The sequence below is a fragment of the Puma concolor genome, chromosome C2, assembly GCF_028749965.1.
Source record: "Puma concolor isolate L17-30 chromosome C2, mPumCon1.1.hap2, whole genome shotgun sequence".
In the NCBI taxonomy this organism is placed as follows: domain Eukaryota; kingdom Metazoa; phylum Chordata; class Mammalia; order Carnivora; family Felidae; genus Puma; species Puma concolor.
This window is the reverse complement of record NC_141675.1, coordinates 149,270,904-149,282,921: the sequence shown is the minus strand read 5'-3', so window position 1 is coordinate 149,282,921 and position 12,018 is coordinate 149,270,904. Positions and strand designations below refer to the sequence as shown.

The following is a 12,018-nucleotide window of genomic DNA, read 5'->3' as shown; positions in this document are numbered from 1 at the left end:
AATTTTATATGTTCCTCTCTAAGCAAAAGGCAAAATGATTCACGGCCTTGCTGTTAAAATGAAGCCCCTTTGTGGTTAAAAAAAAAATGTTACATACACAATCTCCATCCCTCACTGTTATGATTGTGGGAGAGGAAAATCGCCACTGTGCATTTCATGTTGCCTAGCAACACCTCAGGCGCTCTTCAGAGGTGTTCTCGAGAAGCCGAACACTAGCACAAAACAAGGTGAAGCGATCCAAAGATGAAATCCGCAGGACGTGCTACGCCCTGGCAGCAGGTTTAAAGGCGGCAGGAAAGCCTCAGCGTGCAGCGTGACTGCACGCAGGCCTCTCCCGTGCACGGCGCTTGCGCGGGCCCACCACCTCTACGTGGATAACACTCCGTGCTGTCCACAGAGACATCCAGAGATGGCATCACTCGATCCCCACGACAACGTGGATGGGAGAACGACCACCTGAGTTCAAGTATCCAAGGAAGCAAGAACCAGAGAAGCTAAAGACTCGCTCAAGGCCACACGGCTGGCAAGTATCAGAGGGAGAATCAAGTCTTCAACTCCCGCACTTTTCCACGACAATGAAAACCGATTCCCATCTTCTCTATCACTACTTTTGGGAAACGCAACAATATGAGAAAATTCCTCATCCGCACCAGAAATCACAAATGTAAAAATAACACCATCAGGGCTCAGAGAGGCTTCGAACCAACTCACCAAGCAAACTGGTATCAAAGAATTTCTACAAGGATAGTTATTACTACAGAGTCAGACCTTTGACATGTTTGAGGAAGCTGCTATGAGAAAAAATTTCTAACAGAAAATTGTGATTATTGTCTGCAGTACATAAACAACCATTTCTCTATTGTGGGTTAGGCACTGGTCAGAAGGATTACCCTTCTGCTTCTTACCTGCAAGCCACATATTTACAAAGGATGCACTGAGTGTGTGCCCAGCACATTGCTCACTGAGGTGTTTTAAAGGCAAAACTTAAGAAATGTCAACAGAAAACCGTGCTCAGGTTGACAAGAAAAGTTTCCCACAATCAAAAGCTTATATACCTGTTGCTCCCAGCATGACTTGCTTTTGTACTCTGATTATGGTTTATTACGGGCCAGCTTTACTCTAGCCATTTGACACGCAACATGGCTGGAGTGTGGACCCGCACACCACCTGGCGCAAAGGCGATCGACGGAGAAACTGTAATAATTTCTAAGATGAACTAACCAGTATTCTTTACAGCCTATCAAAGACATTTTTCAAGATGCGTGTAGACACTTACCCTCCTCTACTGTGCCGCTGACTGTGGGCAGAAATCTTATAAGGCAGTGCGCGGTCACCCAGATTTTCCAAGCTCCTCACTACCGCCCCTCTGTCCATCAGGGCTTCTATTGTACGTTTCAAAGCAGCAGCGGTCTCTGGCTGTTTTTTTGTTTTCATTTTTAAAGAAAAGAAAAAAACATATCAGAATCAATAGAAGAACTAGAATGATAAAGTCTGGTCAGTTCCAATCATAACAGCTCTACTGGCAGGGAAAAAAGCAACAGAAACTGTCTTGCTAACTTAAAATTTAAAGAGAGAGACATTTAGTGTAAGGATAGGAGATAGCTCACAGATAACGAAGGAAAAGCTGAAGAACCAGGCCTTGGAGAGTTCGGGAACCAGAGCAGCTCCAGGGATCTGGGAGGCAGGAACTAATAAATGGCTTCTTCAGAGCACCTTGGCCAGGATGAATCCACGCCAATCATGGTCAGTCCTCGTATCCCATGACTCAAAATCTAAATTCCAGGGGAAGAGCGTCCCGTCCTCTTGGCAGGACACTCTGATTGGCCGTCCCACCAGAACCATAGCGGGGGGGGGGGGGGGGGAAGGGTCGTCCCCAAAGAAAAACAGGCAGATTATAACCAAAAGGGGGGAAAAGGATGATTAAGAGCCAATCTCTGCTCTCGTGGAGCTTACAATCTAATAAAGGGATTAACACAAAAAACCCAGGTAAGAAGACACGAGGGCAGAACACGGGACATGACACGGGCTGGAGAGCTCCTGAAAGAAGGCACATTCAGTTGTGAGAACGACTGCATTGAAGAAAAGCTCATTTGCGAGGAGCCCTGAAAAATGACAACGGGAGATGCAAAGAACAAATGAAACCGGTGCTGAGTGGAGGAGCAAAGGCAAAGAAGTCCGAGCGCACTGAGGAAATAAGTAGGAGTTCCACCGGATGAAGACCAGGACCCGGGAGGGCTGGGAGGTGACAGGCTGGATACAAGCATACAAATACTAAATACCTGTTAGAAAAACAAAATTCAAACAATGTAAAATCTCACCACCCAGAGATAAAAAAACTTTAAACATTCTGGTGAATTTCTTCCCAGATCTCTCTCTTTACATATGTATACACAAAAGAATTCTGGAAGCAAAGATACTTTCCAGGGTAAACCTGAGATGTAGCTAATGTAATGTGGAGAATGAGGCAGAGATGTGGCAAAAGAGGGGTGCCAAAATACGGTGGCTGGGAAAAACGGTACTGTTGCTAACACCTAACGGAAAATCTGGAGGAGCTGGTTGGGGACAAGAAAAGATGGATTTGGTTTAAGACATGCTGAGTTTGAGATGCCTACAGCTCCTCAAAGTTGACCTCTCAAAATGTTAACTTAAGCTCAAAACAACAGGGAGGGTTAGAATTACCCATTTAATAATCATCTGCACAGGAGGGCTGTCTGAAGCCCTAGGAATAGTGGAGACGAGGAGAGAGGGTGGGGGAGGGGGCAAAGAGATCAACCAACAGAACCTTGGGGAACACAACCATCTGGGGGCTGACCAGGGAACTTGAAGTCAGAAAAGCAAACGGAAAAGGTAGTCAGACAGTATGAGGAAAATCAGGCCCACCTGGTCAGAGAAACTAAAAGGAAAGAGGCGGACTCCAGAACAAGAGGGTAGAGGACGAAAATGAAGGCAAGGCCAGCATGTGCTGGCTGCACGGTCACACTGCGGGATGGGGCTAGAAGCTGGATGGCAAGTTTCCGCGGTACAGGTGTGACAGCAAGGAAGAGAGAGAAACAGAGCCAGGGCCTGAGGGGCATCAAGTCTGAGCAGAGTGTCTTAGGGGGCAGAACACACGAGCAAGTTAGTAAAGGGGAACGAAGCAAGTGAAGAGGATGGAACGTACGCTGTTTTCAACGACAACGGTGGCAGTGGCAGTGGCCAGTATGATTGTGTAATTGCTGCAAGCCCAGCACTGGCCTGGTACGTACTACATACTGTTACGCAGTTAATGTTCACCGAATAAAAAAGACAAAAGGTTTACAGATTTGGAAACGGGGCCTCTGAGGGATGCCAGGACTCTGAGATGCCATGGCCGCGAGTAAGTGGATGAGCCTGATGCAAGGGAAGGAACGCCGGCGAAGTAAAATCGGGGGGCGGGCAGAGGGTGGCCGAGGACACCTCGGCAAGGAAAAGGGACACTTCTCCTCAAAGACATTAACTGAAGGGATGAAGGTAAAGGGATCGCGAAGTGCAGGAATGAACTTCAGAAAAGGGTACCTTCCAGTGGCTCATTTCAGATCAAATGAAAAGAATAATGCAGAATCATTTTAATGCTATTTTTTTTTTTTTTAACGTTTATTTATTTTTGGGACAGAGAGAGACAGAGCATGAACGGAGGAGGGGCAGAGAGAGAGGGAGACACAGAATCAGAAACAGGCTCCAGGCTCCGAGCCATCAGCCCAGAGCCCGACGCGGGGCTCGAACTCACGGACCGCGAGATCGTGACCTGGCTGAAGTCGGACGCTTAACCGACTGCGCCACCCAGGCGCCCCAATGCAGAATCATTTTAAGTGAGCACTTTAGGAACCAAAGAAAATCCACCACTCCTATCAATTTTCCTTTCGGACGAATTCTGTTAAAATGCTGTGAATGCGCTAAGTATTAGTTTAAGGTTTACCAACAAAATTTTTACTTTCATTTCACACTGTAGCCCACTGGGTTTTTTTTTTTAATTCCTGCTGAAAATTATATTTATGTATTTAACTTTATGATAAAACAGAAATTTCCTGCAAACAATAAAAATAGGAGCCCAAATTCCTTCACAGGAACACTAACTAGGTGAAAAATCTATGGCAATCTCTCCTTATGATTGTACACAAACATATTTTTATACAGTTCTAATCAACATGTAGACTAAATTCTTCTCACATTTCATGAGTTCACAGACATTTCCGTATTTCTGCAGAAGCCTCATTACTAACAGCAGGGTAATAATTCATTTCATTAACAATGCCATTTCTTGACCTGGTATTGCACCAATTAACTTATGATAATTGGCAAACAGTCTTTCCAAATAAAGAAATGGGTAAGGTTAAAAAAAAAAAAAAATGATGGATTGCAGTCTTCTGATTAGCTACCCAAATCATAAATTTTAATTTCAGTTTTGCCTGATTAAAAAAGAATATATCTCAATAACTCTTGTCTTGTTTAAATTCCAACTGCAATGTTTACAGTATGAAACATGGAGCACCCTCCTCTGAAATAAAAAATTTTCTTCTATCCAAAAATAGAGTAAAGCTACTTAAAAAGAATGTAACTCAGGAAAATATCAAAACCTATTTTGTTTGACTTAGGTATGTCAAGTCAAATTGTAAACTGCTGGAATAGCCACATTCACTTCATGGTAATTTCATAGGTAATTTCAAAAGTTTTAAAAGAAAGATGAAGAAGCAAAAATAATTCTGGTTTATTAGGGGAGCTCCACTCGTCCCATATCCCTTACCTCATCACTGTATATATAGCAGGGGTCAAGCAAGCGAGGGCCTGTGAGCCATCTGCCTCAGTACCTGTTCCTGCAAATAAAGTTTTATTGGAACAGAGCAGCTCATACATTTAAATAGTGTCCATGCTGCTTTTATGCTAAAGGCAGATCTCTAATTACATCTGAGACTGCATGGCCTGCAAAGCTTAAATTATTTACTCCCTGGCCAACCTCTGCTCTACACTGTAATGGATTGACAGATGCCGGCAAGGCCTCAATCCACTAACCCTAAGATGCGCCACAAATGAAACCATGAGCCTGGCCCAGAGGTATGCAGACAGAGAATTCCCCATGGGATGGGTAATGAGGTAGACAGACGTGGCACCAACCTAACTGAACAACATTAGCCTGGCCGTTCAAATCACCCCACAGGAATCACAGAAGTGACTCTACAATATTCACCATTCCAACCTCCAAGCTCCTAACTTCCTAATCAACCCAGAGTGCCAACTGCAGCTTTCCTCATCTGGTGAAACCTACAGCTCTATTAAAATAAAATTCTTAGGCTTCAAAAGAAACCCAAAGTTCTCCTTAATCCAATCCAGCACAATTTTCAATCTGTAAGAACATATGGTCTACAGGAAGTAAATGATCTTAGTGTCATAATTCTCATTCACAAGGTCTCTGAACCACTGAATTTCAACTATTCTAAGAAAGGTTGTGTGTGCTTCTCATGGGCTTCTCCCACCCCATCTGAAAGCAACTCCTTAAAACTCTCCTTCAATCCACCATATGGCAATGAAACACAATTTTGGCAAGGCACAGACTGAGGGGCTAAAAACATTCAGTTGAAAAAAAACTATGGAAAAGAAACAATGAATGAATGTGAATGGGAACTAGGAAAACTGGATTCCGGTCCCAGCTCATTCACAAATGACTTACAACCCTGGGTGAATTGTTAAAATCTGCCCATTTTTAAACTTGTGCTTCAGTTTTCTCCTGTGCAAAATCAATGGTTCCCAACAAATTTTCTGCCTCTACAACCTTTGCACAAGCAACTTTTATATTGTAATTCTCAAAATATCCTAGGGGCATACAAAAAAAAGTCTCCCCCTCTTTTCTTCTGTGCTCATCCTGATGTCCTCATCATCCAAAAGTGCCCCCTGCCTTACTCTGTCGTTCCCGTTTATCTCTATATAGCACTTGTGGCAATCCGTAAATATTCTTTCATCTCTAGAATGTAAGTTGCAAGAGAGCAAGGACTGTAGTCCATCATGGACTCAGCTGTATTCCCAAAGTCTAAACCAGTCCACATATCAGGGAGCAGGCACTAGAAATAGTGCTTAAATAAGTAAATTAATGTATCAATTCTACCTCCCTTACTTGCTTTCTCCCTTTTTTTCTTGAGGAACCCCAAGCTTCCTCCAATCTATACTACAATTTGAAGCCACTTTTCAATGTAGCTCACCATCGGTTAGTAATTGCAATATTGAAGCAAAATGACAATAGTGTTCTTCTATTTATTTCATGTAATGCCAAAATGTTAATACTAATATTGTAGTCTTAAAGAATCCAGAACTCATCTAATGGAAGTGAAACTAAATAGTCATGTATTTCAGAGACCAAGTTCAAATATATATACAAATATAAATTAAACTTGGATTCATTGCTCTAATTATTTGCTGAAAAGATAAAGTACTAAAAAAATTTACACTAAACAATACTTTAAAAAATTCACACTGTGGGGGCGCCTGGTGGCTCAGTTGGTTAAGCTTCCGACTTCAGCTCAGGTCATGATCTCACAGCTCATGAGTTTGAGGCCCACATCAGGCTCTGTGCTGACAGCTCGGAGCCTGGAGCTTGCTTCGGATTCTGTGACTCCCTCTCTCTGCCCCTCCCCTGCTCGCACACTGTCTCTCTCTCAAAAATAAATAAACATTAAAAAAAAGTAAAAAAAGAAGTTAATTAAAAAAAATCGCACTAGACGAAATTACCAATTTTGGTCTCATTATTATTAATTACTAAAACTACCGTTATTCAGGCTACAAAAGACGACTCAGGGAAAATCTAACAGCGAACTTCATCTATTTGCAGGGCTACTCTGAAAAAACATAGGTATGTCATATTTTGATCACTGAGGTTTAGCACTTGTGGTAATCTATAAAAATCTCTGAAATCAGAGGGTAAAAATTCTAGAGAAAGAGAGCCTCAAAGTGTAAACAACACATTTCTGAAATTACAGCTGTATGAAAGTGAAATGGGCTGGCATGACCCTCTCATCACTAGAAGTGCACAGGTAGAGGATGACCACTGAATCAATCTTTGCATTAGGTGGGAAGCTGGTCTTGCTGACTTCTAAAGCCCCAGCCAAGATTAAATTCCAATACTATTCTGGCACCACTCATCATCCTGAAGGACACTGTGAAGTGAAAGTGGGTTTTTAAAAAAACTACAACTGGGGGGCACCAGTGGGTGGCTTAGTCAGTTAAGTGTCCAGCTTCGGCTCAGGTCATGATCTCGCCGTTCGTGGGTTTGAGCCCCGCATCAGGCTCTGTGCTGACAGCTTGGAGCCTGGAACCTACTTCAGATCCTGTGTCTCCCTCTCTCTGCCCCTCCCCTGCTCATGCTCTGTCTCTCTGTCTCTCTCAAAAATAAAGAAACATTAAAAAAAACTATAACTGCATGGTGGTGAAGAATACAATGACTACTAGTCAGGTTTGGTGCTGTTGCCTGGATTTATATTAAGGCAACAGCTCTTTTACCCACTACTGCTTCTACTGCTTTTTGTAACGATTCCCTGAGAGGGTCCCTAGGAAGCCCAGGCTCCTTAGGCTACATTTTGAAAACCCCAGTTCTAGAGATTCTAATGGTCGAAGTTTCTACAATAAAGATGAGAGCAAACAAATGGGAAAAATAAAAGGAAGGACATCTCTACTTGCCCGCAAAATAAAATCTCCATTCAGTAAGGTGACTTAAGCTAAGAATTCATGGGAGTACTCTACCACCACCATTGGTCAATACCAACATTTTATCTAATTAAACATATGTTCGTCCTAGTAAGAGTAGCTTGTGAACAAAATTATCTTGTCAATTAGACTCTCTGCCAACCATTAAGTTTTTGAAGCCAGTGGCCCTCAGATGCACTCAGCTATCGCTACAACAGCCTCACAGTCCACCAGGAAATAAAAATCACACAGAATACACAACATCTAACAGCGTGCAGCACCCACGTACCCCTCACCTTTCTCACATAACAAAGAGGTGTGCAACTCCCAGGAGCAGGTAGGATTTAAGGAAGGCGGAGCCAGGCCAGAAAACTGTCAACACCTGTGAAAATGTAAGAGTGAAAGCCTTTCTCGTTCTCTGCCACATCTTAATTCTGGAATTTATGTCCTTAAAAAAAATTCCCTTGAAACCTGCATTTTCAGAGAGAATGTCCCTGGAAATTCTGCATTGAGATTCTCACAGCAATTTGAAAAAAGAAAATCTGTGAGCACCTTTCAACAGTAGAACAGGATTTAAAGGAGGTTTCTGTCACTAGCAGACCTCAGAAGAACAGAATGGACAACCATCTAGTACAAAATGTGTAAAGTGCCAGCACTGCCTAACAACATCTACAAAGCCCAACTCTGAAAATGATTCCATGGGAACTGTTTCATAAAATATTTTTATGATCAGAGAACCCCTTTTGCCCCACAATCTGAATCAAGAGTTGCAGTCTTTAAAGATTAAAAATTATTAAGCGCAGAAGCAATTTTAAAAATTAGCCTAAGATTCAGTAAAGAGAAGTACAGAAAACTAAAAAAATAAAACTTCATAAATACATGCCCAAACGTGATTACATAATATGTACACTGTATAACTTGTGGGTAAGTGACCAGCATAGTAACTTTCAAAGGCTTTTCAAAGGTCAAAGACAGAAAATGCTTCTAGAAGTAGAACTGCACTGCTCTACTACTTTGCCTATGAATCTTATTTAAAAGACCATTTGTAACAAATATGGACGAGCTACTGAAGAAAGACTTACAGGTTTTCAAAAGTGGGGGAGAGGACAGGAGACAGTAAGAGAACCAGCATCTATAAAGTGTACTAGGAAAGTAACAAATAATTAGAATTCAGTGAAACCCTTTATGTAAGCAACTATCATGCGCTCTGCAAAAAGAAAAGTACCTCAAATATTAAAATCAATTTTAGATTAAAAACTGTACATTCACAGTTCAGACATATCAAGTGATCATTTAACAAAGTTACGAGCCCTAAGAGCTGCTAAAATGTATAACAAGTGAAAAGAACCCATGAATACGAGATTTAATTTACACGATCATCTTTACGAGAAACAGTTGTAAGAGGAGACCACCTAGAAATCTTTATTGGGGAACAACTTTAAAATAATTTTAATGACACAAATCAATTATAAAAGAGGAAGCATATTCCTGACATCTGGAAAAGGAAAGAAAACTGAACAAGCATACCAAATTCTGTGAGTTCAGAAATACAGGTTGAGATTGCCATTGGGGGAGATTAAGTATAGTCAGATAGTGATCATTTGTTAAGGCTCCACCTAATATTAATCTGGAAACATTCCTCTCAAAGGCCTCTTCAAGCCAAGTATTTCTAGGTTGCTTACTGTGAAATCCACCTCCAAAAGGGTAGCCACAAGGATGTGAAACACGAAGTCCCAGCCCTTTCAAAGTTTGTGATGCAGACATGAAGACAGACACATGTAAGTAAACTAATTAAAACAGAAGTTAAACCTAAATAAGACTGAATCGGGGCGCCTGGGTGGCGCAGTCGGTTAAGCGTCCGACTTCAGCCAGGTCACGATCTCGCGGTCTGTGAGTTCGAGCCCCGCGTCAGGCTCTGGGCTGATGGCTCGGAGCCTGGAGCCTGTTTCCGATTCTGTGTCTCCCTCTCTCTCTGCCCCTCCCCCGTTCATGCTCTGTCTCTCTCTGTCCAAAAATAAATAAATGTTGAAAAAAAAAATTAAAAAAAAAATAAATAAACAAGACTGAATCAAAAAGCATCAACGTGACAAGAACTCCAAAGGAGCTGCTACTTCTGACTGCTGGGTTAGAGACAGCGGACTGCAACTGGTCCAGGACAGCCGAACACCTCTCCTAGAGGTGGAGAGAGGGTCCGTTAGGGTGCTCTCAGAGCAGGTCTGGACTAACAGCAGGAAAGAAGGACAGAAAGAGTCAGATGGCATTTATTTTTGGATAGAATCAACATGGGCACTGTGTTTGGCACACGCAGAAGCCATCACTTTTGTCCATTCTAAGCAATTTTTTGCTTAGCACATTAAGAGTTCTGTTCAAACACTCACTTATACTGCTGGTAAAAATGTAAACTTTCTGGAGGGCAAATGGCAATCTAGATTAGTCTCAAATGTGTATACCTTCAATACTACAGCCACTTCTAAGAATTTACTCTGAGAAAACTGCCATACCCATGCACAAGGACTTAGCTCGGAAAAACTTCACCATAAAGTTATTAGGATAGTGCATAAATAGAAATGTAGTTGTCCATCACAGACCACTGGTTCAATAAATTATTTTCACTGAGTAGTAACACAGCCATTTAAAAAAGGACATTGATCCTTACGTAAGACACAAAAATATTTTAACAAAACTAAAAATCAGCCGGTAGGGTCAATCCATATTTCTTTCTAAAAGAAAAAAGTACTTATGTACACATACATTGGAAAAAAGTCTGCATGAATATACAACAAAATGTTACTACTTTTTCCTAGGTAGTAAGATGACAGGAATATTCTGTTGTGTTTTCTTTTCATGTTGCTGACTTTTTACAGTGAGCAATAAAAAGTTGTTTTAGAAACAAACTGCTTTTGGGGAAAATTCAGTTTTGTTTTGATTTAAAGAGGATTTCTTCCCCTACGTCTATGCCAGAGACTTGCTTGCTATCTTACTATGGATGCCATACTTTGCAAATTTTGTACTGAAGTCCTAAACCTAAGCCTCAAACATTTAGAACTCATTCACAGACTCCACATCCATATACATTTTTAATACTAATCAGAGAGGTATTGATAGATAAGCTTTCAGTGGTTACTGAGAGAGCCTTGCAAGCTGTACTTCTAATATCATGAGCTATGTTTACACTGGCTGCTCGGATTCTTGACAATCAGAGAAAAACCAGAAATCTAGAAGTCAGGAGCCTAGAGATCACTGGTCCTAAAATCAGAGCCGACTAAGGACATGTGACAGGACAAGACCAAGTCTGGCCCTGAGAACACAGTGGTCAATGATATCAAGGTAATGAGTGGTGGGTTAAGCATCCTACTCTTAGTTTCGACTCATGTCATGATCTCATGGTTCATGGGATTAAGACCCAAGTAAGGCTCTGCGCTAACAGTGTGGAGCCTACTTAGGATTCTCTCTCTCTCTCTCTCTCTCTCTCTCTCTCTGTCCTTCCCACCATGTGCATACATGCTCTTGCTCTCTCTCAAAATAAACATTAAAAAAAAGAAGAAGAAGAAGAAATCAAGGTGATGAGAAAAGAGGAACTTGACCATATTCTATGGCCATGCACCAGGACTGAGATTCTTGAGACCTGGGAAATCAAACATAAAAATTTATTCTTTGGGGCATGTGATAAAAATAAAAAGAACCCAGGGAAGAATGGAAGAAAAAAAAATCAGAGGAGCAAGAGTCCAATAACTGCTGAGTTCAGCACAGATTAATGTGTGCCAATAAGAAACTGAAAATAATAAAGTAGTCTCACTTCATAGCATGGCTGAGTTTGCAAATGTAAAGGTAGTTAGTAGGATGATCAGTAACTTCAGCTGCAAGTTTGGCAAGACTGCCTCTAAATCATAAACTGGACTTACTAAGGGACCCTGCAGCTAGCCCACAGTGAGTCACCAATACCAGCTTTGGTGTCAAAAGATTATAAATGAATGAATTTCAAGACCTCACAGAACAAGAAGAAAGTCATGATTACATGAGATCCAACTCTATGAATTTATGACTTGTCAGTTACTTACGGGCCCAGGTTAACAGTAAATCTGTGTAGTTCGACTATAATGCAGTTTTGTTCCTTAATTAATCCACTTGTTTCCCAGGTCTCAAATCAAAGAATATCAATCAGATAGATGCCATTTCAGGCCAAATTTGGAGGTTCAATTGCATACAACCAGCAGTTCCTTTCATGATTTGGGTACATCAAAAGAAAAGGGCAGAATCACCAAGGCATCCTCTAGAGCACAGTGGAATCAGCTGAGGAACTTTGTTTTTTTTTTTTTTTTTTTGTGAGAGAGCGAA

The 12,018-nt window shown here is 41.5% G+C and overlaps 1 protein-coding gene across 2 annotated transcripts in view; it reads right to left on the bottom strand.

The window, feature by feature from the left end:
• Nucleotides 1-12,018, bottom strand: part of MRPS6 (mitochondrial ribosomal protein S6) — a 67,876-nt gene that overhangs the window by 14,131 nt on the left and 41,727 nt on the right. For both annotated transcript variants that reach the window (XM_086675910.1, XM_086675909.1), the window contains exon 2: nucleotides 1,277-1,416. In XM_086675910.1, coding sequence (XP_086532036.1) covers nucleotides 1,277-1,416 — 140 coding nt within the window. The remainder of the gene's footprint in view (nucleotides 1-1,276; nucleotides 1,417-12,018) is intronic.